The sequence below is a fragment of the Canis lupus genome, chromosome 32, assembly GCF_003254725.2.
Source record: "Canis lupus dingo isolate Sandy chromosome 32, ASM325472v2, whole genome shotgun sequence".
Classification (NCBI taxonomy): domain Eukaryota; kingdom Metazoa; phylum Chordata; class Mammalia; order Carnivora; family Canidae; genus Canis; species Canis lupus.
Window position 1 is genome coordinate 28,215,882 of NC_064274.1, and position 24,600 is coordinate 28,240,481.

At 38.4% G+C, this 24,600-nt stretch overlaps 1 protein-coding gene across 5 annotated transcripts in view; it reads right to left on the reverse strand.

Annotated features, from left to right (window-relative positions):
- The window catches only part of PAPSS1 (3'-phosphoadenosine 5'-phosphosulfate synthase 1), a 98,830-nt gene that overhangs the window by 42,537 nt on the left and 31,693 nt on the right, over nucleotides 1-24,600 (reverse strand). For all 5 annotated transcript variants that reach the window (XM_025465831.3, XM_049105024.1, XM_025465830.3 and 2 more), the window contains 4 exons: nucleotides 8,212-8,325; nucleotides 5,564-5,675; nucleotides 3,669-3,874; nucleotides 570-705 (listed from right to left, as the gene is read on the reverse strand). In XM_025465831.3, coding sequence (XP_025321616.1) covers nucleotides 570-705; nucleotides 3,669-3,874; nucleotides 5,564-5,675; nucleotides 8,212-8,325 — 568 coding nt within the window. The remainder of the gene's footprint in view (nucleotides 1-569; nucleotides 706-3,668; nucleotides 3,875-5,563; nucleotides 5,676-8,211; nucleotides 8,326-24,600) is intronic.

Sequence of the window (24,600 nt, forward strand, 5' to 3'; positions counted from 1 at the left end):
ATCCTAATCCAGAAATCTGAAAACATTATTAACCTACTCTTCAACAATTTTTCCTGTTATCTGTTTAATGTCTTTCTCTTCTACACCATAACCTCCTGTCTTATTTATTTATGGATCCCCAGGACTCGGCATCCTGGCATAAAGATGCACACCAAACATTTGTTGAATGAATAGCAAACATGATATTATTATTCTATTATTTTCTGCAGTGATACATTAAACTCATAAGATGTTCTGAAATATACAGCACACCAGTGAATTACTCCAATGATTTCTCTTCAATAGTTCTATTCAGCTTTAGCATATGAGTTAATACACAAATAAAACGTCAGTTTGTTATTGGCAACCATCTCCCACACAGTATACAAAATCACATTAGATCAAATTACACCAATATAATAAAACTGGCCAGGCAGGTCTAGATCAATTACTTCTCCAACATATTCCACAGCTACATTTATCTTTATTCAATATTCTCTTTTAAGCAAATAGAAAAATTCTTCTAGAACATCCCCATCAAGAAAAGATTCCAAGTAGTCCCATGTTAGATAATTAGATCCATGTCTTACCAGCATTCATATCTTTAAACTTTTGCTTTAGCTCAGTAGGAGTGAAACGATATTGATCAAGACCATCATTCCAGTAAATTCTGTCCAAGACCTGAAGATCTCCTCCAATCAGCCAATCTCCTTGTTCCATAACCATCTAATGGAGGAATAAGAAAGAAATTTTTAAACAGAAACCAAGATCAAAATAAGTAAGAACATCTCTCATACAAGCTATTTATAGTTAGTTGTAAATTACTACTATCTTAAGACCAATGGTAAATCTTAGTTTATCAACTTGGTTTATCAACTCAGTTTGGTTTATCAACTGAATTGGGATTAGAGATGCTTTAAAATTAGAATGTATTTTATAACATCTCAGAGGGCTTTGTGATTCAACTATGATATTTATATATGAAAGGCAAACAAAACCAACATGAATAATCATGATCGTTAAGTAACAAACACATTCTCTTCATTGTTGTTGTATGCTAATGGACACAAGTTCATATCTTCTGATCTCACACCACCTCAAATTTCCCACAGCTTCACTAATGTTCTTTCCCTGCATTTGAGAGGATGGATGTTACCTCTGGGACCTGTTCATTTCTATGTAGCACAGCTCAAGCTCACCCTTCCCCTGCCCCCTACTCCCCTGCTTCAGTTTATATGCTAATAACATACCTAGATTGCTGTAGTCCCTCCCTATCTGGTCTTGCTTGCTAGAAAGTCCTTCCCTGTCCATCAAACCATTCATTCAGTAAGTATCAAGTAACTGGTACATGCCAGGGTCTGCGCTAGGCACTGGGGAATGCAGCAGCAAATAGGAGAAAGATCTTCCCTAACAGAGCTTGCATTCTAGTAGGACAGACCGAGTAGAAATCAGACAAGTGTCAGCTAGTTATGAGTGTTACAGAGGAAACAACCAGGGCAGTGGAGCACAACACCCAGGGAGCAGCCTGAATGCCATTTAGGAAAAAGGAGTCAACAAAGATCTCTCTGAGGAGGGTGGCTTTGAACCTGAAATGACTAAAAAGATCCAGCAACGGAGATAAAATATTTCAGGCAGAGGGGCAGCAAGTAAAAAGTCCTGAAGCAGAAACAAAGTCCTGGAGCTTTTGTCCTTGAGTGGAAAGAGGAGCAGAGATAGAGTGAGAGAGACCATGAATAAGCAGGCCAGGGCTGGCCCTACTGGGCCTTGCAGGCCATAGTAAGGCACTTGGATTTTATTCTAATTACAATGAGCAACCACTGGAGAGTTTGAAAAGGTGGAGTGATATGCTCAGATATATATATATTTTTTTAAAGGCTCACTCTGGTTGCTCCAAGGAAAACAGACTACAGTGGGCATGAGGAAGTAGGATCACAGCTGGGACATGACTGTATCCATCTAGGCTGAAGACCTCGAGAGCTTAGACAGTATTGGTGCAAGCGGAGTGAGCTGGGGACACCCTGCACAAGAACCCCAGGCCAAGCTTCCTAAAGCACCACACGTTGTTTGTGACTCACTCATACTCACCAAGGCTGCCTGTGACCTCTCCACTCCTAGCAAGGCAGAGCAGCACAAAAGATCTAGGACAGACTCTAATCCTGATTCCTAACTGGCACCTCTACAGTTCTGGGCAAATTGAACCCAGCCTAAAGACTCCTCAGGATTCTACCTCCAAGGATCATTGGAAGGACCAAACACTAGAAATGTGGTTTGAAACACATGAAGCATAAATACATGTAAAACATTATTGTAACTGAACAAAATTTTAACATCTAGGGGTAGAATGCTAAGCCCTCTGTCTTCCCAAAGTCCTCTCTCCCACTCAACAACCAGCCATCTCTCAAATGCATGGAGTCTTTGTTCCTCCAACTCCCTCCAACTGGACAGTTTCCTCCTATCAAAATTCTGCTGGCTCCTCAAAGTTGTACACCAGGGACTATCTTAAGAAGCCTCGCAGATTACTCTAAATAAAAGTGGCACATACACCAATAATTGCTCTCTATTACAGATTATGGGAGATGGCTTTGAAGGCCAAAGTTCTAAATTCAAATCAGACCCTCATCCCATCTATTAGCTGCATAATTTCAGTCAAGACATTGATCACGAGTTAAGTCTCAATGTCTCTATGCATAGAATGAAAATGACACCCACTATATAGGCTTGCTATGTGGTTCAAAAAATTTACATAACTAATCATGTTTTGTAAACTATATGCTATTTGTTATTTAATAATAGAATTTTAACATTGAAGGACTGACACCATGACTAATTCAAACTCCTATTGTCTAAAGCAGTATATCTCCCTATTTTAAAAAGTTTATCATTTTTTATCCTTCACGAGATTTAGCACACTCACATCTAAACAGATGTCATAAAAATTTTCTAGATAAAGCTACTAAAATTTCACTTAATTTCTTTCAAAGGTCAGAGTGTACTTTAAAACAACAAAAATTTTACTTCAGTGATGGCATTTCAAATACAACACATAAAATATGAGGCCCTTTGAAAAGATTATTTGGATTTCAATGCTTTCATACCAGACACACAACATTCAATTAGAAGCCCAGACTAGATAAAATCACCCTGCCACTGGCTCCCAAAGCACCCTGCCCTCAAAGCCTACAGTACATGATGTCTGCTCCCCACCAAACAGTAAGCTCCAAACATGTAAAGACTGTGCCCACTGTGTACATCAGCCCTGTATTCCCAGAAGTAGCACCTAACTCAGTACCTAATGTACAGAGGATGTTTAAAAAAGATTTACTAGAGGTGCGTGAGTGGCTCAGTTGGTTAAGCATCTGACTCTTGATATCAGCTCAGATCATGAATCAGATCAAGTCCCACATCAGCCTCTGCAATGGGCATGGAGCCAGCTTAGGATTTTCTTTCCCTCTCCCTCAGCCATCCCCTTTTTTCCCTCTTAAAACAAACAAAAAAGATTTACTGAACAAATATTTATCTGAGCCAAAATGACAAGATCATGTGTTCAACACACTAATCAAAGATCCAATATTCATTCTGCAAAATACTAACAATTCCAACAGGATACTCAACATACAGGTAATGTCCACACTTCAACACAAACATTACTGGCAAATTGAGCTTAAAATGTGGTAAAGTTTGCTCAGGACCTTGATGTAAGGGTGGTTCTTGCATGTTGTTCCCCACTGTCTGGCACAGCGTTCCTCCTTCCTGTGCTCAAAAAACTCTGGGTTGCGAAGAATAGCCACACGGCGGCCCTCATACATCAGAGCAAATGCTGTACAGCCGTCCAGCCTCTCTTTATCTTCATGAGTAGCCGGCAGAACTATAGGCACTGACAAGTTAATGACACCCCCTGCAGGGCACAAAAGAATATAAAGCACACAGCCTGGATTACTCAACAGGCCTTACTTATGTCCACCCTTCACTTCAGTGGACACTCTTCAAATAATGAAAGATTTATGGGTCCGGTGACAGCACCTGGCACAGAAAATCAGGAAAGAGAACAAACAACTCCATAGGTTAAAAAAAAAAAAAAACAGTGAAAATTAAGAGCATCAACACTGTGTAGCAATGTACTTTTCACAACATTTCATGAAAACAGTCTTCAGAAAGAAAAAATTGGTATAAAATCACAGCAGTAAAAGAAATGGCTTAACAAGGAAAACTCAACTGGTTAAGCCTAATGTCACCAAAAATATGCTGAGCACCTCCAATATATGAGTAAGACAAAGAACTATGTCTAAGAGACTTTCCAGGAAAATCTAAATCCTTTCTGATATTTTGAGTGGCAAGGTAAGTATACTTGAGCATACCTGGGATACTTGGGTTTCCTTGTGATAGGAGGACAAAAACACTCAAGTCTTTTTTATTTCCTTGTTTTTTAATCAGAATTGAATGAATGTTGGCAATTACTGGCCAAGAAACAAAGGAAGTAATCAGCGCCTCTATTTGAACCAAAATGTATGGTCAGTGAGACAAAAAGCACATTCTCAGTTTCCAACCTTTCAAGCTCTGAAAGTTGTTTTTTTTTCTACTTGTTCTGCCCAGCTTAGAAAAATAAAATACACTCTCAAATTCATATGTGGATCTTATTTATGTACTGAATAAAAGCACACTTTTTTGGAAGTCATGGCATGCCTTCTTTGGACTGAAGATGTCAACAAAACCCATGATAACTGCGTGGCTGCTTTAAAGTTACCACCACAAGGTAGTGTTGAAAAGGGAAAATTAATAGGGAGATTTGCATCAAACCCAGACTAAATCATGACTAAGGAGGCAGTCTACAAAAACTTAACCACCGGTTCCAAGGAAGAAAAATTAAAAAGCAATATTTAACACTAATGTTCTTGTGATAAAGTTTCTTGAGAAGAATGATTAGGAATTATAATTTCTAAAATTGATTTCAGAATATCAGAAGTCATAACAGAAGAACATGGTAGCAATTTAGTAGGGCTCTGTGACATGTAAAAACATTTTCTTTAATGTAATAAACTAATCTTACCAACAGTATACAAAAGTTTCAGGTAACTGAACTGTCATTACAATATACAAAACATCAATTTCTTTGGCAAGTTTTTTTTTTGTGTGTGTTTTTAAGAGGAGAAAGAACCATCCCTTTAACCATCTATTTCAGGACTCCTTAGTACCTAATGTACAGAGGGAACTGGGATTCCCTGATTCCTTATTAGAACACTCAAGCATGGATCTCTCAGTAGAGCAAAATTCAGAATAGATGTGCACTTTTCAAGACAGGCTTCTCACAGTGATTGGTGGATACATCATAAGGAAACTATATTTGCTTTTTAAACCCATTTTCACCCTTATCCCCAGGTTTTCCTTTTCTCTCTACAATAAATCACAATCAGGAAAAGAAACGGGGAAAAAAAAGATCTCACAGTTCACTTAAAGTATTCAGTACTACTATAACTTAGTCTTAAAATGCTACTTCCATTAAAGACATCACCACTACTTTTTATAAAGTGATTTATCTGTGTAATTTCTCTTCTGTGCTCGATGTACTATATAATGTAAATAGTCTTACCATCCAGAAGACAATCAAAGTGAAGGCACTGCAAGTATTCTCTCTCTCTCATAAAGCCATTCAGTGGGGTTGCCCAACCTTCTGCCAAAACCTGCACCCACTGCATATCCACCTAGTAAACGAGACCGTAAAGTTTTCTACTTCATATACTTACGAACAAAAGCAGTAATAACCTCTAGGAGTTTAATTTTTAAAGCAATAGAAACAAATACCACAAGAATGATTACAGATTATCAAAACCTAATAAAGATTAAGGGCACTAGGAAAATGTGCATTAAATAACATTAGGCTTCAAAGCATTTCTAATAAGAATAGCATCTCTTACACTAGTGGTTCTCAAGCTTTAATATGTTATAAGAAACCCTGAGAAGGCCTTTATTAATATAAAGATTGTTCCATCTTCACAGATTCTATTTCAATCACTTTGCTCTGGGCCCAAGAATTTGTATTCTTAATAGGTCCCCAGAAAATGCTAACAAAGATGGTCTGGAAATTAGACTTTGATAACTACTGCCTTAAAACAAACTTTACATAAAAATATTTACCGAAACAAGTGCCTCACCAATGGCAAGAGTACCCCTCATCTCACAAAAATTCTATCATTTCTTATCTTTAAGATATCTAGCATCTCCTACCAGAACATTAAGGAATTGATGGACTATGTAACATAAGCTGGATATGCTCATTTTTTTAACTGAATACGTGTGTGCATATATTGTGTGTGTGCACACATGCACACAAGCATGCATCAGTGGCTCTCAAATGAGAAAAGAGGAAGCAGCTGGCCAAGTAGCGTGCAGTAAAATGTAGCTTACTCTGTATTCCCAAAGTATATTGGCCAGGGTATTCCACTTCACATTCAAATAACAGGTATTCCCCTCCTTCAAGTCACAGGAAAAATCGTATACCAAGACCAAACTGTTTCACTTACTTTCAAGCTTTCCTCTTGTCAATTATTCCTAAGCCTTGGACAATGGCCATTATTTGTCTCCACTGGAATCCAATTTTAGACGGTATATGTTATGAATTAAATGTGTGTGTCCCCCTCAAATTCATATGTTGAAAACCTAATCCCCAATGTGACTATATTTGAAGATGTGGCCTATAAGGATGCAACAAGGTTAAATGAAGTCATAAGGGTGGGGCTCTAATCCAACAGGTCTAGTGCCGTCATAGGAAGAGGAAGAGACACCAGATCTGGCTCTCTCCACTCTGTGAGAACACAGAGAGTAAAGCAGTTGTCAGCAAGCCAGGAAGACAGTCTCACCAGGAACTGCATCAGCCAGCACCTTGATCTTAGACTTTCAACCTCCATAACTGTGAGAAGAATAATTTTTGTTGTTTAAGCCACCTAGTGTATAGTATTTGTTATGGCATCCCACACTAATACACTATTTGACTTTAAGATGATTTTCTTCATTAATTACTTCTCATACTGCCATGCAAAAAAACAAACCACTATATTATACCAGAGCTACTACGTTTCTGGGTTGCACTACTACGTTTCTGGGTTGCAGAGTTTGATCCGGATTCATATTCATTCATTCTCATATTCTTTCTCTCTCTCTCTGACCATGTATGTGTGTTCATTCCATGCAAAGTATGTCAGTGACAACATCTGTTCCTTTGCAACAATCATGTTCCTGAATGGCTCTGCTATCCAACTCTCCCTCTCTGCTCCCCCAGCATGTCTTAGCTTCTGGTCAGAGACCCAATGACAGAAAGTACATCAAGTAATCTACTTCTAATCAGGGATTTGAAAAGCCACTTAAAAAGCCACTTAACAGTGGCTTTCTCTAAGCCTAGAAGTTTGTTGGTGGGCATTTTTTTCTTTTCCTCCTCCCTTTAAGATTTGGTGGATTTTTACTAACTAAAAGAAAGGCTGGAAAATTCAACTTCTGATCCAGAATCTTAGTCCTTAATTTCCCCCTTTTTAAAGTACTTCTAAATGATAAAGCTTAAAATTCTCTAATATTTGAAAATGGTAAATTATAGTTTCCCTTGTCTTCATATCTAGTTTAACTCAATAGTTCTTTTTGGGTGGGGAAGCTGGGCGGGGGGGGGGGGGACAATCAATGACATTGGAACTAAAATATATACAGAATTACTCTTAAAAAAGAAATTCAGGGTTTTGACAGGATTATAAAACATGTTTGGAAGGAAAAATGTTCATTTTAATTATATTTATAATATTTTGAAGCTTTAAGAAACCATTCTTTCTGATAAGCCCTAAACTTTTACACAATCTTTAGCCTTTGCTATTTCAAAATAGGTAAATACTGGGGGTGGCTCAGATAACCTTCTGACTCGATTTCAGCTTAGGTCATGATCTCAGGGTCATGAGATTAAGTCCCACTTCGGGCTACATGATGGGTATGGAGCCTGCTTAAGATTTTTCTCTCCCTCTTCCCTGCACTTAAAAAAAAGGTCAATATTATGACTAAAACCAAATCAAAGCCATGATATTTGGGGAATATGGTTTCACAAATTAAATACATTTCCCATGCCAGGAAATTGTGACATAAGCCACAACTATGCCCCCTACCACCATCACCCATGCCCTCAAACATAGCTATAAAACAAATTTTACAGATAAAAACTATATATAAGTTTAAATCACTTGGTATGAAAAGCAAAAAAGCACTTACTTTATTAATTTTCAAGGCTGGTAATGTTTCTGCATCTGTTTTTGCCAGATGGAGTTTATTTTCAGGCACATACAATTCTTTTACTTCGTAAGAAGCATCCACAGGTACAATATCCTATATAACAAAAAAAGTAGAATTAAATGTTTGATTCAACAACTTAAAGTTCTCTAAAGGAAAAAAAAAATTAAGTTCTCCAAAGGGTGTCTTAATGAACAATAGCATTTCAAAATGAGACTTTAAAAATGAAGTATAAAAGAGGGCTCTGAATGTATTGTGTCTCCCCAGTCAACTTTCATAATGTCAGGGATCCACTCTCAGCACATACACATATCCCACATACAAGAAGTCCTTAAGTATCAAGTCCCATTACCTAGTGAAAAACAATACTTCTGAGAATGTGCCACATATGTCAAAATCAGGCAATTGCAAACAACAGATGACCTCAAGTAAAAGGTAACAATAAAAAGAATTTGGAAACAAAATCACTCTAAATATAATCTCTATCATCTTTAACAGGTCACAAAGCCATTTTATTCTTTCACATCTTTACTCCTAGTGTCACTACAGCCACCTTACCTTCTCGGTCATGCCACATGGTACTCTGAGTATGTCAGCTTTACTCCCACTGTTGAGGTTGGAGAAATAGTACTTTCTGATCCCACATGAAATGCAGCCTAGAAGTTTGAACTCCAAGTACTCATTTACACAACACTGGGACAGTGCTTATCTCTAAGAATGTACAGAAATGTATTTGTGACTACCACAACACAGCTCCTTAGGTGATCTTTACAGGCTTGCTCACAATACTTTGTCAGACCTTGAGGAATAATTACTAAATGTGTTTAATTACTTCAACTTTTTTTTTAAGCCAAATCTATTAGGGTCACCTTTATAAGCATGCAAAATGAGTAAGGGTTTTTCATACATGTATCTCATCCAAGCACTATTTATTATTCAAAATAAATTCTCAAGAGAATGAGTAGATAAGCCATAGTCTGGGAGAAAATACTTACAAAAGGCTTATCTGAAAAAGGACTATTTTCTAAAACACACAAAGAACTTAAAACTCAGTGATATGAGAACAAACAGCCTGATTTTTTTTTTAAAAGGGGCCAAAGACCTGAACAGAAATCTTACCAAATAAGATATACAAATGACCAATAAGCATATAAAATAATACATCACGTCATCAGGGGAATGCAAATTAAAACAAGATACCAGGACATGACATACCTATTAGACTAGCCAAAATGCAAAATACTGACAACACCAAATGTGGGTGAGACTCCGGAGCAACAGGAACTTTCACTGACTGCTGATGGGAATGCAAATAGTATAAACATTTTGGAAATCAATTTGGCAGTTTCTTACAAAACTAATCATGCTCTTACCATACGATTCAGCAATTGTGCTCCTTGGTATTTATCCAAATGAGCTGAAACCTATATCCATGCAAAAACCTGCACAGACATTTATAGCAGCCTTATTCATAATTGCCAAGACTTTGAAACACCAAATGTGGGTGAAGACGTCCTTCAGTAGGTGAATGGATAAACTGTTACATCCAGACAATGAAAAGACACGGAAGAACCTTAAATGCATATTACTAAGTACCAGAAGCCTAGCTGAAAAGGCTCCATACTGTGTGATCCCAACTATACGACATTCTGGAAAAGGAAAAACTATGGAGACGGTGAAAACATCAGTGTTGCCAGGAGTTACAGGCCAGGGGGATGCAGAGGGGAGATGCAGAGGGGAGGTGAACACCAAAGAAGAGGGAATTTTTAGAGCTGTGAAATTATGATACTGTAACAAAAGTGTCATTACACATCTGTCAAAACCTAGAGAAGTACAACTGGAAACTATGAATTTGTGACAATGTATCAGAGTAGGTGCATCAACAGTAACAACTGTACCACTCTGGTGAGGGGTGTTGATAGGATAGGCTATGCCTGTGAGGGAGGGGAATGGGGTAAATGGGAACTCACGCTACCTTCCACTCAGTTTTGCGCGAACCTAAAACTGCTCTAAAAAAATAGTCCATTAAAAAAAATGCAAACAACAAAAGTAATTCAAAGTAAATATCAATGGAAGAATCAGATTTTTGAAGACATACCCTGCTACTTTCCTGACCATTAACTGTGGGAAGAAACTTCCAACTTATATCTGGGCTTACATTAATATCTTCAAGTAGAGAAAAAAAGCAGTCAGGTATGTGTATCAAAGCTAGATGATCTCATGAAAGGCCTGATGTCACTACTCAAGCAGCCCCTGTGGGTCCTGAAAAATCTAGAAAGATTTATTCTCTCACATTTCTCCTTCCAAAATTGGACAAAAGAGACGCAGTTCAGTATCAGCTAAATCATGTGTCAGAATCAGTCTGCTCGTACTGGTAATTCAAGGCCTCTGATCTTTCTCATGATAATGCAAGAATAAAGAGAGTAAACATGAAGGAAAGGAGAAAAGAACTAATAAAATTTAAATACAGGGAGGGAGGGAAGAAGAAAGAAAGAAAATAAAGGAAGGAAGAGAAAGAAAGAAGAAAGAAAGAAAAGCAAGGAAATAAAGAAAGAAAGAAATAAATAGAGAAAGAAAGATAGAAAGAACAGAAATAAAAGAAAAGAAAAGAAGAAAGAAAAGAAAGAAAAAAAGAAAAGAAAAGAAAAGAAAAAAGAAGGAAGAAGAAGAAAGAAGAAAGGAAGAAGGAAGTGAAAGGAAGGAAAGAAGGAAGATAGGAATTAATTCAAACGTAACAGGAAAAAGTGAAGGAATCCAGGACAGTTCCGGACATGCAGGAAGAGAATGAAGAGAAGATAAGAGAAAGGCAAGTGGGCAGACAGCTTGCTCCAGTACCAAGTTTAACTCATTGTTCCTGGTAGGCAGATACGAAGGGTACTTTCTGGGGGCCCCTCTGTCCCTTGAGCATCCTACTGCTCACAGGAGGAGGAAAGTGGAAAAATGAGTGCCTAAAACAAACCATACACCACACAGGGCACTTCATATACCTTCCAGGCCTTCTGCCAATGAAGCGTCCAGCAGGCACCCACAGCTGAAGGCTATTCGTTGTATTCACAGGGCAAATACTACATGAGGGCACTGAAGACAATGATGAAGGAAAGAAAGACACCTTCTACCAGCTGCCTCTTTTCTCTGTAGATATAAATACTATACAACCTTGTATTAATGAGGCAGATTTTTTTTTTTTTTTTTTGAGAGCAAGAGCGTGAACATGGGAGTAGGAGGTGGTGGAAGAGGGAAAGAGAGAATCCCAAGCAGACCCCCCGTTCAGCATGGAGCCCAAGGAGGGCTCGGTCCCAGATGAGGTGAAATCAAGAGTCAGATACTTAACCAACTGAACCACCCAGGCACCCTAAAGCATATTTCTAATAATGCCAAGCTAAAGAGGGCATGTCTCAAATTTTACCAGTGGGGTCAAAGAAGTGGTAAATATACATCAACAATTTATACATGATACTTGATTTCACAGTGTACCTGAAGAGGAAATCACATATAGAAAAGTCCCTTGTTTTCTCTGTATGTCAACTTTATCTCAATCAAATTGGAAGGAAAAAAAATACTCTTCTTATAATCTAGCAAAAGAAATAGCTTAATCTATTCCATTCTGTGCAATAACAAGCAATAATTCCAGGAATTATTAATACATTTAAATTATAAAATAGCAGTAAAGAGAATTTGGAATTGAGAAAAACAAATCATCGCACATATGGTTATCATTGTCATTTTTATATATTCCCTTCCCATTACAGGGCATTGGTCATTTCAGGAATCTGTACAAAACCTATTATTTCACCAACTAGAAAATAAAAATTCAGAATCAACTTTTCCTACAAGAACAATATGACATGCATTAAGAGAACTGCACGCACTCTATCTGTTCAATTAGCTTCTTGGATATGTAAAGCTCTCAAAGATGTCTTGAGACATACCCATTTTTCCAGCTGCAAAATAAAGAACTAAAATCCTCCACACTAGGAATCAACTATAATTTTAAATTACACAAAAAGTCAGGCATTTGTTAGGATTTTCATGAGGAAGAGTATAATATAGTTTCACAAAACAGACTTAAAATTAAATACGTTAATCACAAAACATTAGAGACACATCTTCAAAGCCAAAAGGAGGCAAGAGAAATTAACAGGGGTCTACAGGTTAGTTATTTCTGACGTTTACACCTAAGATCTGAGTTCAAATTCTACCACTGCACTCCTAAGCAGGTTACCAAAGACCTCTGAACTGATCTCCTTCTCAGGTGTCCCAAAGAGACATATATGCACATATGTTACAGGTCTGTTGTGAAATTTGGTAACTCAAAATACCTGAACTGCAGGGACTAATGTTAGCTGGATGCTTACTACAATATCAGCACTGTCCCAAGGGCTTCATAGGGATGAATTCATTTAATCTTTATACAATCCTGTTGGGTTTTTTTTAAAGATTTTTTTTATTTATTCATGAGAGACAGAGAGAGAGAGAGAGAGGCAGAGACACAGGCAGAGGGAGAAACAGGCTCCATGCAGGGAGTCCGATGTGGGACTCCATCCCAGGACTCCAGGATCACGCCCTGGGCCAAAGGCAGGCACTACACTGCTGAGCCACCCAGGGATCCCCTAATCTTTATACAATCCTACCTAGGAAGATAGAAATCTTATCCTTGAACAGATTTGGAAATTGAGGCTCAGAAGAGGTTAATAACTGGCCCTGAATCTCTGCTATTCTGTCTTCCAATACACTTAACACACAATAAATAATATAGTGTGGTTGCTATATTCCAGGAGCTGTTCTGAACACTCTATGCATGTTAACTCAGAGAATCCTCAGTACAATTCTAAGACAGGCACTATTACTTCTTGTACAAACAAAAGAACTGAAGCCAGAGAAATTAGGTATTTTTTCCAAGGTCACCCAGTTAATTGATAAATGTTAGAACTGGGATTCCAACTGAGGTTCCAATATTATTCTCCTCCAAAAAAATAAAAAATAACTGTTACTGCTTCTCTCATGAAAACTAAGATACGAAACATTGTCACACAAATTGTCCTTAGTTAATCTTCATGATTTTATTAAACATTCACAATTCCCAAGGTTGTTGGTAGGTGATCTTTATGTGTTGATAAAGTTCTAGACAAAAAGTAAAAGATACTCAACATTTCAATTAGGCCTTAACATTTCTAAGAAGGTTAAGTGAGCAATTCTCAAACTTTTCCAAACCACATTACAATGAATAAATTGAAAACCTCCATTTCCACCACATTGGACCCCTTAGAACTTCAAAAACCCAGAATCCAGTAATGCAACAAATGACATAGGGACTCCAGGGAAGAGAATTTCACTGACACCAACCATTCTATATAAAGTTTTCTTTGCCATCTCTGAAGCCTACATTATTTTAAGGATAGGAAATCTTTTTTATGTTGTAGGGGTGACTATTCTCTTCCACTTCATTTACTGCTGATAACTGTCAACAGTTTTGGAGGGCCAGAGGAGAGCATCCAACAGATGAGTCTCCTGATCTTTGTTGGATGCAACGGGCATTTTTTAGCTGGTTTCCTAAGCCAGCATCACTAGATTCAGCTTACAAATACTAACAGCAGCAGTGCCCACTGCCCACTCTGATGCTCTAGGCATGTGGCTGGGTCCGTGCTCCCCATCTCCACCCTGGAATCTCTCCTCTCCACAACCACACTGGAGGTTACACCTACGCATGTCAATCTACTCCCTCTGAAAAGATGTTCAAAGTAAGAACTGAGAACTAACAATATTTCTATACATCTTTTCTCTCCAACCATATCCTAAGAAAACAAATATACAAATAACTTGTGAGCAAATCTATGTGTCTCCAAGAGAACTAGTTGGAACATGAAAGAGTAATATCTATACTATCAGCTCAACTAAATCATTTTTTCAATGTTTTGTGCACTCGTATGTCCATGAATACATTTGGGATAAATACATATTTAGTTAATGTGCTGCTTTATACGCATGAACAAAGAAGCTACAATCATTTTCCTTTCAAGAAAGGGGGAATTATTTTCTTGAGTCAAAATAATTTTTTTCATTATTAAACATTACACACAACTGTTCCCTTTTCAAAATTCACATCTAGCAAGATTTTTAAATGAATCTTAGCTTCACAACTTAAATATAAATTCTTCTGATGCCTAACTGAAGTAAAACAAAAGTTCAAGAGGTTGCTACTGTTTTTCTCGTCTAAAAAAAAATTACATCAAGTGAATATTTTTTGATTAGCACAAACCTAACAGCATGAATTGAAAGGAACATGGAATATTTGCTCAAAGGAAGCAAGTTCTATATAGATTCTATGTGTAGAGAGAAGAGAACTCTCTATCAGGAATACATAATTTTTAAACATAGACACACCCAATTTCTAGCACATTCTACTGACAAATCTTCTCAGTTTCCAAAACCACTATTAAACATCTAAAAGGAGCAAAACCACCTCAAAGTAAGACAAGATATCTGGACAACATAATGTGAAGTCCCTGCCACATGAGTTGTCCATTTTATTTGGGATTCATTAAGATTTCCAGAGACACAGTCAGCTATTAGAAAACAAAGTGTTCTTCTTCAACTTGTACATATAAGACCTTTTATTTCATAGCATTTCCTTTAAAACAAAAACAGACCACAAGCCAGGCCAAAAGCAAGTGTTTATATACCTAAACCTCTCACCCACCAATGTTGGGAGCACTACAATCACCTAGCATTTATGGGTAAAGAGAATACAAGGGGGGCTCCTGGGTCGGGGCGGGGGGGTCAGTAAACATTTCACATGCTATAAATCACGTAGGCCTAGAAATATTTATTATGAATGTATAAATAGTAAATTAATTCTAAATGTTACATGGGTTCTTAAAACTTTTTTTGCTTGACTCAACACAATCTAAGAGCTAACATATACTGTATCTGTAATCTTTGTTCAAAAGGACAGTTGTTAGGTTTTTATCTGGACCAACAGACAGAACATTCACTACCTGAAAATAGTACTATTCTTGTCTTCTCTTTCAAATCTTCCTAAAGAACTGTGAACATGTTAATAAACATAGTGATTCCACATTCTAAGTTTTGCCATTAAGTATTTTCTGTACTTTTTTCTTGAGCCAAATCTGCTCAACAGATTTGAAGGCTAGAGCTCATTCATATTTTATGTAACTATTAAATTTCTATTATCTAAACTACATGCATCCAAAGCATGAACACCAAACGACATTCTGGCAACACTTTAAAACTGAGCTGCGAAGTCAGGTTTTTATGTGCAGTATAAAATCCATTTAGAGCACTAAACCACCATTTCATAAAAAGACAAACCTTTAAATAATTTATAGCACTAGTAAATCTAGTAGACTTAAAAACAGTATTTAAAATATCACTTTAGATTAAAACCAGCAGCAAGAAGCCTACATCTTTATGTCATAACACACCAAGTTAAAATGCAATACTAGCAGGCCATCTAGTGACTATCCAAGGGTTAGGGGAAAAATGTGAATCCAAAAATCCTCTGTATTTTTCAGTGTCTTCTATTTTCTTGAATAAAATATGCCCAAATGAAGCACATTAAGAAAATAAAGATGCTCTGACCAAGCACTGAGAAATTATTTATATAAATGAACATATTTCTTTGCCCCAATTACATTACACAGGCCAGATCAAAAGAGAAATAAAACAATCCAGAGATGACTGAGGATACATAATATTACACTAACCAAAATACCTATCATCCTAAAATATCCTTTGTACAGAACATCAAAAACATGTTTTTCTTGGACAATGAAGCCATTATCTCAGAGTAAAGAACGTTAAAGAAACAATATCTGGTATAATTCATTTCAGGAGGGTCTCTCCTAAGTAATACCAAGCATCAGATAGAAAAAAATCCTTTGCTCTTATGGACAGCCCTTCTCAAACATCTGCATTCTCTAGAAAGCCCCAAAACATGCTGCCCTCTCTGCTCCAATAAAAAACTTTCCACATATTACAATGGGAAATATATATTTAGTCTTTGTGTCTAGTTCCAGGCACAGAGCTCTTAAAACCCTTGGAACCTCCTGATTGGTTAAGAGTGTGTTTGGTACAAAAATGTGATGGCTCCAGGCTAAGGTGGTCCTCAAGAAAGACCATGCCATACTTATATCAGAAGGCCGGAACTTTCAACTCCATCCCCAGAACTGAGCTGGGGTAGAGGCTGATGGAACCTCCATAAAAACCCCTAAAGGACAGATTCAGAGACACACTGAGTTAGTGACAGCATGCCCACAGAGTGTGTAGAAGCACCATGGCTCTCTCCCGGACCCATACCTTGTTCCATATGCCTCTTCTGTTTGGCTGTTCCAGAGTCACATCCTTTATAATAAACTGGTAATGGTAATGGTAAATAAAGTGCTTTTGTGACTTCTGTGAGTCAAATTACTGAACCGGGGGGGGGGTGGGGGGGGGCTGGGTAACCCCTGAACGTGCAGTCAGCCATTGGGTATCTGGGCACCCAATTTATAGCTGACATCTGAAGTAGCGGCACTCCTATGAGACTGAACCCTTAACCTGCAGTTTCTTTTCTTTTCTTTTTTTTTTAACCTGCAGTTTCTGAGCTAACAGTGGACAGTTACTGTCAGAACAGAATCAAATTGTTGAACACCCAGTTAGTGTCAATTAGTTGAGTATGAGGGGAAAAAAAAAAAACCCAAAAGTCTAACAAATGGAGCCTGTAAGAGGAAATAAAACGTACTTACCTTTATTATTTTAGAAATAAGATTTTGTTTTATATGGTTTAATAACCCAAGGCACTCATTTACCATTTATTTTTTTAATACCTTTGCCATTTCTTTTTTTTTTTTTTTTTGTATTTATTTATTCATGAGAGACACACAGAAAGAGGCAGAGACATAGGCAGACAGAGAAGCAGGCTCCCTACAGGGAGCCTGAGGGGAGACTCAATTCCAGGACCCCGGGATCATGCCCTGAGGCAAAGGCAGATGCTCAATGGCTGAGTCACTCAGGTGTCCCTCATTTACCATTTAGATTTAGGTTTCAGGACCTAAGTAAATTAATTCAGCTGGCATGAGGTACCCCAGCTTTACAAGGTAAATTAGGTAACTGACAATCACTTCCTACTTCACACTACCTAGAACGAACCTTTCACACTAACTGGTGACAGGCATGGGCAGTTTACAACTTTATAAGTCAGTATTCCTTCCAATCCAGACAGTGCCGCCTCTGAACTGCTCTGAAGTACTTTGAAAATATTCTAGGGATGCCTGGGTAGCTCAGTGATTAGCATCTGCCTCTGGGTCAGGTTGTGATCCCGGGGACCTGGGATCAAGTCCTCCATCAGGCTCTCCGCAGGGAGCCTGCTTCTCTCTCCGCCTATGTCTGTCTTTCACTGTGTGTGTGCGCGTCTCATGAATAAATAAAATGAAAGAAAGAAAGAAAGAAAGAAAGAAAGAAAGAAAGAAAGAAAGAAAGAAAGAAAGAGAGAGAAAGAAGAAAGAAAGAAAGAAAGAAAGAAAGAAAGAAAGAAAGAAAGAAAGAAAGAAAAGAAGAAAAGAAAAGAAAAGAAAAGAAAAGAAAAGAAAAGAAAAGAAAAGAAAAGAAAGAGAGAAAAGTATTCTAAAAACATCAGTTCCTTCTAAGACCCAATACTCTCAAGTTCTCAACCCAATGTCATTTAGGAAAAAATGATCAAGGAATGTGAAAGAGAGCCACAGGAAAGGCGTATTTCAGAAACAAACTGGAAATGGAAAGAATCTAGGTATAAGGAAAGGCAGTGTAGAAAAGTGTGGGTTGCAGCATTTAGCAGACCATGTTCAAATCCCACTCTGCTCCCTCAACAGCACTGTCCTGGGACAGACAACTTCACCTCTCTGAATCGTCTCCCATTGGTAAAAGGAGGATAATTATAACTACTACTCTGAATTTTAACACATTACTGTGCTACCAATGTAACTACTAAAAGGCCTTGCCTCTGCAAGAATTCTTGCTGGTTTCCGTCTCTGCACAAAACATTCCCTTCTAGTGAACACAATTATATTCTTAGACATAATGATGATTAGTGCAGAACCTCTAATCTTTATATCCCCACTCCTCACTTTGACCCCTGCCCTAGGAATGTCAGCCCCTTCACCTCGCAATCTAGATTTATGAAATTAGCTCTACTCTGTGACCTCACATAACCCATTTTTAGAAAACCTTACAGATGCCTCTGTGATGACAACAAAGTTGCACTGCATGTGCCACCCGCATCACCAGGGATAGTTTGCTTTGGAAGGTACACACCGCACTGAGTTCCCTTGCGATCAGGTTGCAGCAGGCAAATGGACTCCTTGTATTGCCAACTAACCATCAACTCCGAGCTGAATGTCAGGTATTCACTGGCTTACCGACATGCCCTAATGCTCATTTGAGATTTGACTTTGTAAGAAAAACGACTGAAGGAGGGGACGCCTGGGTGGCTCAGCATTTGAGGATCTGCCTTTGGCTCAGGGTGTGATCATGGAATCCAGGATCGAGTCCTACATCGGACTCCCCTCAAGGAGCCTGCTTCTCCCTCTGCTTGTGTCTCTCTGTCTCTCATGAGTAAATAAAATCTTTGAAAAAACAAAACAAAAAAACAAAAATGATCGAAGGAGAATCAACGCCAGAACAGAAATAGTCACCTGTGTATGTATGTATTTCTTCCTTTGACTGTATTCTTAAATTCCATACCATGCTATAAAAGAAAAAAAATGAAGATATTTACACTGTCAGTCTAGTCTATAACTGTAAATAAAGGTGATAAGGACCAAAAATTAAGGTCCATGAGGCAGGAATTTTTACTGTTTAATTCACTGCCATGTCCTCAGTGTTTTACAACAGTACCTAGCATGCAGGCACTAAATTAACAGAATCAACCAAGTAAAACACAGAAATACATACTTTCAATGGGAAGTGAAGCCATATCTTTTCCCCAAAGGACAGTGGCACTAAAAGAAAGCAACTGCATTCTGCTCCTTTTTTCTCTCTAAACAAAAAGAAAAGGAGGAAGTGGTAGAGGAGCAGGAGGAGGGAGAGAGAAGAGAAGGAGAGGAAGAGAGGGGAGGGGAGGGGAAACAAGGGGCACCTGGGTGGTTCAGATGGTTAAACATCTGACTTGATTTGGGCTCAGGTCATGATCTCAGGGTTATGTGATCAAGCTCCATGTCAGGCTACGTGCTGGGCATGGAGTCTGCTTGAGCTTCCCTCTCTCCATCTCTGCCCCTCTTTTCTATCTCTCTCAAAAAAATAAAAAATTTAAAAAAGGCAATTGCATTAAGGAGCCATTTGCATTTCTTCTGTTACCACCAAGCTTTAGAATAAAAATAAATAATTTTTCAAAAGAAAATTTCTCCATCTTTAATATAAGCAGAACACCTTTCTGGTTGTAGATTTAATTACATTGCACTTTAGGTACAATGACAAGGCTGTTGAAAGTAAAAGCCAGAGGCATATGGAAATCAATCTTAGGAAATCATACACTGGAATAATAGGTGTAGAATCCAGAACATCCATGAGCAAGTTATTTAGTTATCTTGGGAATGATAGAAAACATATATAAAAGTACTCAGCACAAAGACCACTTGGAAGCTGTCACAGCAATTCAAGTGAGAAGTGGTTAGAAGCTAAACTAGGAGAAAGGCCACTGGCCCTCAGATTCTAACAATCAAAACAAATACTTTAAAAGACAGTGCCCTACATTACAGGACCCTTAGAGTAAGTATTCAGTAAATGTTAATTTTTTTATCTATCCCTTTTTCAAACCTTGAATGAAACAGTCCAATTATCAGATTATCTAGCAGGCATAATATAGGGTAACATCTCTTTTAAAAAGCAATTCGTAAATCAGTAATTAGGGGATATTAGAAGAAAAGCTTTAATTAAAGTCACAGAGATGAAGGCAACGGCACCAAAACATAAATAAATAAATAAATAAATACTATGACAGTGAAAAGATGCTCCATGTCATTCATCATCAGGGAAATACAAATCAAAACCACAATGAGATACCACCTCACAGCTGTCAGATTGGCAAAAATTAACATGTCAACAAACAAGAGATGTTGGCGAGGATGCAGAGGAAGGGGAACCTTCATACACTATGGGTGGGAATGTAAACTGGTGTAGCCACTCTGGAGAACGGAATAGAGGCTCCTCAAAAAGTTTAAAATAGGGGCAATTGGGTGGCTAAGACTGTTGGGCATCTACCTTTGGCTCAGGTCCTGATCTTGGGGTCCTGGGATCAAGCACCGTATCAGGCCCCTCCTTAGCAGGGAGCCTGCTTCTCCCTTTCCCTCTATTCCTACCCCCACTCATGAATAAATCAGTAAAATCCTTAAAAAAAAAAAAAAAAAAAACCCACACCCTCTCTCTTGCTCGCTCTCTCTCTCTCTCAAAAAATAAAATAAAATAAAATAAAATCTTAAAAAAAAAGTTGAAAATAGAGCTACCCTATGACCTAGCAATTAGACTACTGGGTATGTACCGCAAAGATACAAATGAGGTGATCCAAAGGGGCACGTGTACCCCAATGTTTATAGCAGCAATGTTCACAACAGCCAAACTATAGAAAGAGCCCAGATGTCCACTGATAGATGAATGCATAAAGAAGACATGGTATAAAGTATCTATGTGTATTTTCCTGATGTTCTATAAAACACTTACAAATCACTGATTAGACATGAAAACTAGATAACCCAAACTAGCAGAAAATAAAAATCTGTATAGCTTTCTAACATTGATAAGACAAATCTCAAGTTAAAAAAAGGTAAGCTCCATGTACAAAAAAACGCCAACAAAATTATAATCAAAATAAAAAGGAAAAATACTGGAAACACAGACAACTACTCCAGAAGAGTAAAAGCAGAGCAAGAATAAGCAGTCTGCTGAAAATTAAACAGAGATTCCAGGATAGAACTTCATGTAACAAGAGGAAAAGACAGCCAATCTACAAAATCATAAACATTCCTGTGCCCACCACAGAGCTGAGGTCCTAAAGCAGTACCAAGAACAGCTTCCAAAGAGTGACAAGTTCCACCAAGAAAAGATAAGACTCATGAACATGCCCTTTAGGAGTATACGGGAGGAAGAGGTGGCTGCAATAAAAGCAGGAAAGAACAGCAGCTAAATGTTTTAGCACTCTTCAAGGCTGAGTGAGGACTGGTGTGTCAGGTTCACAAACCTGGGAACCCCAAACACCAGCAGTTCTCTACACTCACTCACAAGCAAGTCTACCAGGGTGCTTGGATGCAAGATCGGGAGCAGGTCTGGAGACTAGAGAGCTCCCCGCAGTGGCACACAGGTACAAAACTCTGCCCAGTCCCTGGACCACAGTCTCATACAACACACAGGGTCTTCAGCTGATGGGGCAGGGCAGGAAACTCTCCCAGGGCCCACTGTTTCTAGCGGAAGGGTAGAAGTAAAAATAATCTGCTGAAGGGACATGGAGGAAACTCTCTTGGCCCAGGATATCCTGAACTGATACAAACCAGAAATCTCCATATGCATGTGACCAAGACCATCCAGGTTCAAAGCAGAGATTGGCTACCATGCAGGGAGGTGAAGGGACACTGACAAAGACCCACTCTAAGACCCCAGAGTATAGGTCCTGCCTAAGATTGGGGCTGGATCAGCAGAATTAAGAACCACCACTGCTTCCCCGTCATGAGCCTAAAACCAAGTCCTAAGCAACAGCAGGACTCTTTCCACTGAGAAAAGAGTGACAGTACGTAGAGGGACTCAATATGAGGTGCAGGCATCCAGGGAAGCTCAGAGTGGAGCAGAAACACTAAGAAAAACCCGCTAGCAGGCCAGATCCCACATTAGGTACAAGGTAGGACAGCCTACCCCTAGAGGAATTTGAAGCTAGTGGTGCATTAAGAGTAGCTACAGAATAAGGAAACCCAAATCCAACTGAGCTACTAACTAAATTAACTCAACATACTACACTTACAGTGTGACAGAAAAAAAAAAATTCCCAGAGCATACATAGTACTTACCTCAATCTCTACTATACTTCCACACACGTCTAGCATTCAATTAAAATTTACAATACACCAAAAAGAAAAAGCCAGCAATAAGAGATACAGCAAGAACCAAAAATGGCCTGCTTGGAACTATCAGGTAGGACTTTAGCTATGATTACTATATTAAAAAACATAGTGCAAAAGTGGACAACATGAATAGACATTTCAACAGAGAGATGTACACTATAATCTTTTTTTAAAAAGCCAAATGATGATACAATTTTTGTAACGATTATCAGAGTTTAATAATGCTAAGAGCAAATCAATATACTGGATATAACTGAGGAATAACTAAACTTGAAAATCAGCAGAAATTATTAACACTACAAAATTAACATAAAAAGACTGAAATAAAGGCGCCTGGGTGGCACAGCATCCAACTTTTCGTTTTGGCTCAGGTCTGACATCGGGATAGTGAGACTGAATCCTACACTGGGCACAAGTTCTGCTTAGGTTTTCCTCTCCCTCTCCTTTTGCATCCCTCCCACACACCCTCTTTCCCTCTCTCTCTAAGGTAAAGAAATAAATCTTTGGGGGGGGGGGGTGGAAATAGTGACAGAACAGAGCATCTAAAAGCTGTGGGATAGTATTACATTGCCTAACGTATGTGTAACTAGAATCCCAGGAGGAAAAAGAATAGGGCCAAAGAAATATCTGAATAGATAATAGTTAAGAGTTTCAAAAACAAATAAGGGGAACAAGAAAGCCAAGGAACTCTAAACTGAAAGAAAAAAAACTAAAAATACTGCAAGACCTAGACACAACATACTAAAACTGCTAAAATTGGGCAGCCCTGGTGGCTCAGTGGTTTAGCGCCGCCTTCAGCCCAGGGTGGGATCCTGGAGACCCAGGATCAAGTCCCACATCAGGCTCCCTGCATGGAGCCTGCTTCTCCCTCTGCCTGTGTCTCTGCCGCTCTCGCTCTCTCACTCTCTGTCTCTCATGCATAAATAAAATCTTTAAAAAAAAAAAAAAAGTTAAAAAACAAAAACAAAAACACCTCAGCTTTAAAAAAATAAAAATAAAACTGCTAAAATCTAAGGTATAAGAGAAAATCTTGAATTGAGGCAGAAACAAAAAGAAACATTACAAGGAGAGGAGCCAAGAAAACAACTGCATCAGACTTCTCATCAGAAATACTGCAAAACAGAGGACCATGGAGCATCATCTTTAAAGTATTAAAAGGGGAAAAAAAAAAAAAAAAAAAGGAACCTGTCTAACCTGTCTACCCAAAATACTATGCCCAGCAAAAATCAAAAAAGGGGCCCCTCGGTGGCTCAGTCAGTCAGACACATGACTCTTGATTTCACCTTGAGTTGTGACCTCAGGCCCTGCATCAGGCTCTGCGCTCTATGAGTCTGCTTGCCCCTCTCCCTCTGCTCTTCTCTCCCAAATAAATTAAATCTTAAAAAAAAAATAAATGAGCAAACCAATTAGAAAGGTTTTATATCAAATCTTTCTCAACTCACTCCACTGTGCATCCCAGAGTACTATGCACATGCTGAAATCATGTTTCTAATGCACCTTCTAGCAGTTGAACGTTCATTCCAATTTTCATCACCTGGTATATAAATCCCTCAAGGACAGAGACACAACTGGTTAATCTTTGTATTGCTAGTGCCTCAAACTGTGACAAACTACAATAGTGGGCTTTTGATAGACGTCTGATTGCTGATGCTGTAAGAATGGATACTGAAGAGAGGGAAGCCAAAGACACAGCAGCAGGACCAGCACCAGAGCTCAGAAGCTAGTTAACAGGAAACCCAGACAGCAGAGAGACAAAGCATAAAACCTCACAGGATGGGGTCTCATGAACCTGCAAACAGTACAGCGGTGTGTATAAAGAAAAACATCAGAGCAGTACCATTATGCATTATTTCATTTATTCAACTAAAATGTTTAGATAAGGGAAATATATTAGGAAGGTGGGTCCCACGTTAATTATCACATTTACAATATGAAAAATTTCTAAAGCTAACCACTTATAATATATTCAGACATAGGTAATTTTTTTAAGTTATATGTCTAATATATCCAGTAAGAGATACTAGATGAAAGAGGTTCATGGTAATACAATTTTAAAAATCAAGAGAATGTTCAGATGCGATTGGCCACAGTTAGGACAGAATGGGGCACAATGAGGCATTGCTGTCTGTATACCACTATGTCAGGAGTCCCTGCACAGCACTAGGCAGCAAAGGTAAGGACATCCTGACTAGGAGAAGAAGGAGTAACTACTGACACCCATACAAAAGCCTGATCCTTCCCAACTAAGTAAACTATGTGACCCTCTGTTGGGACCAGGAGAGTATGAAGAAAGAAG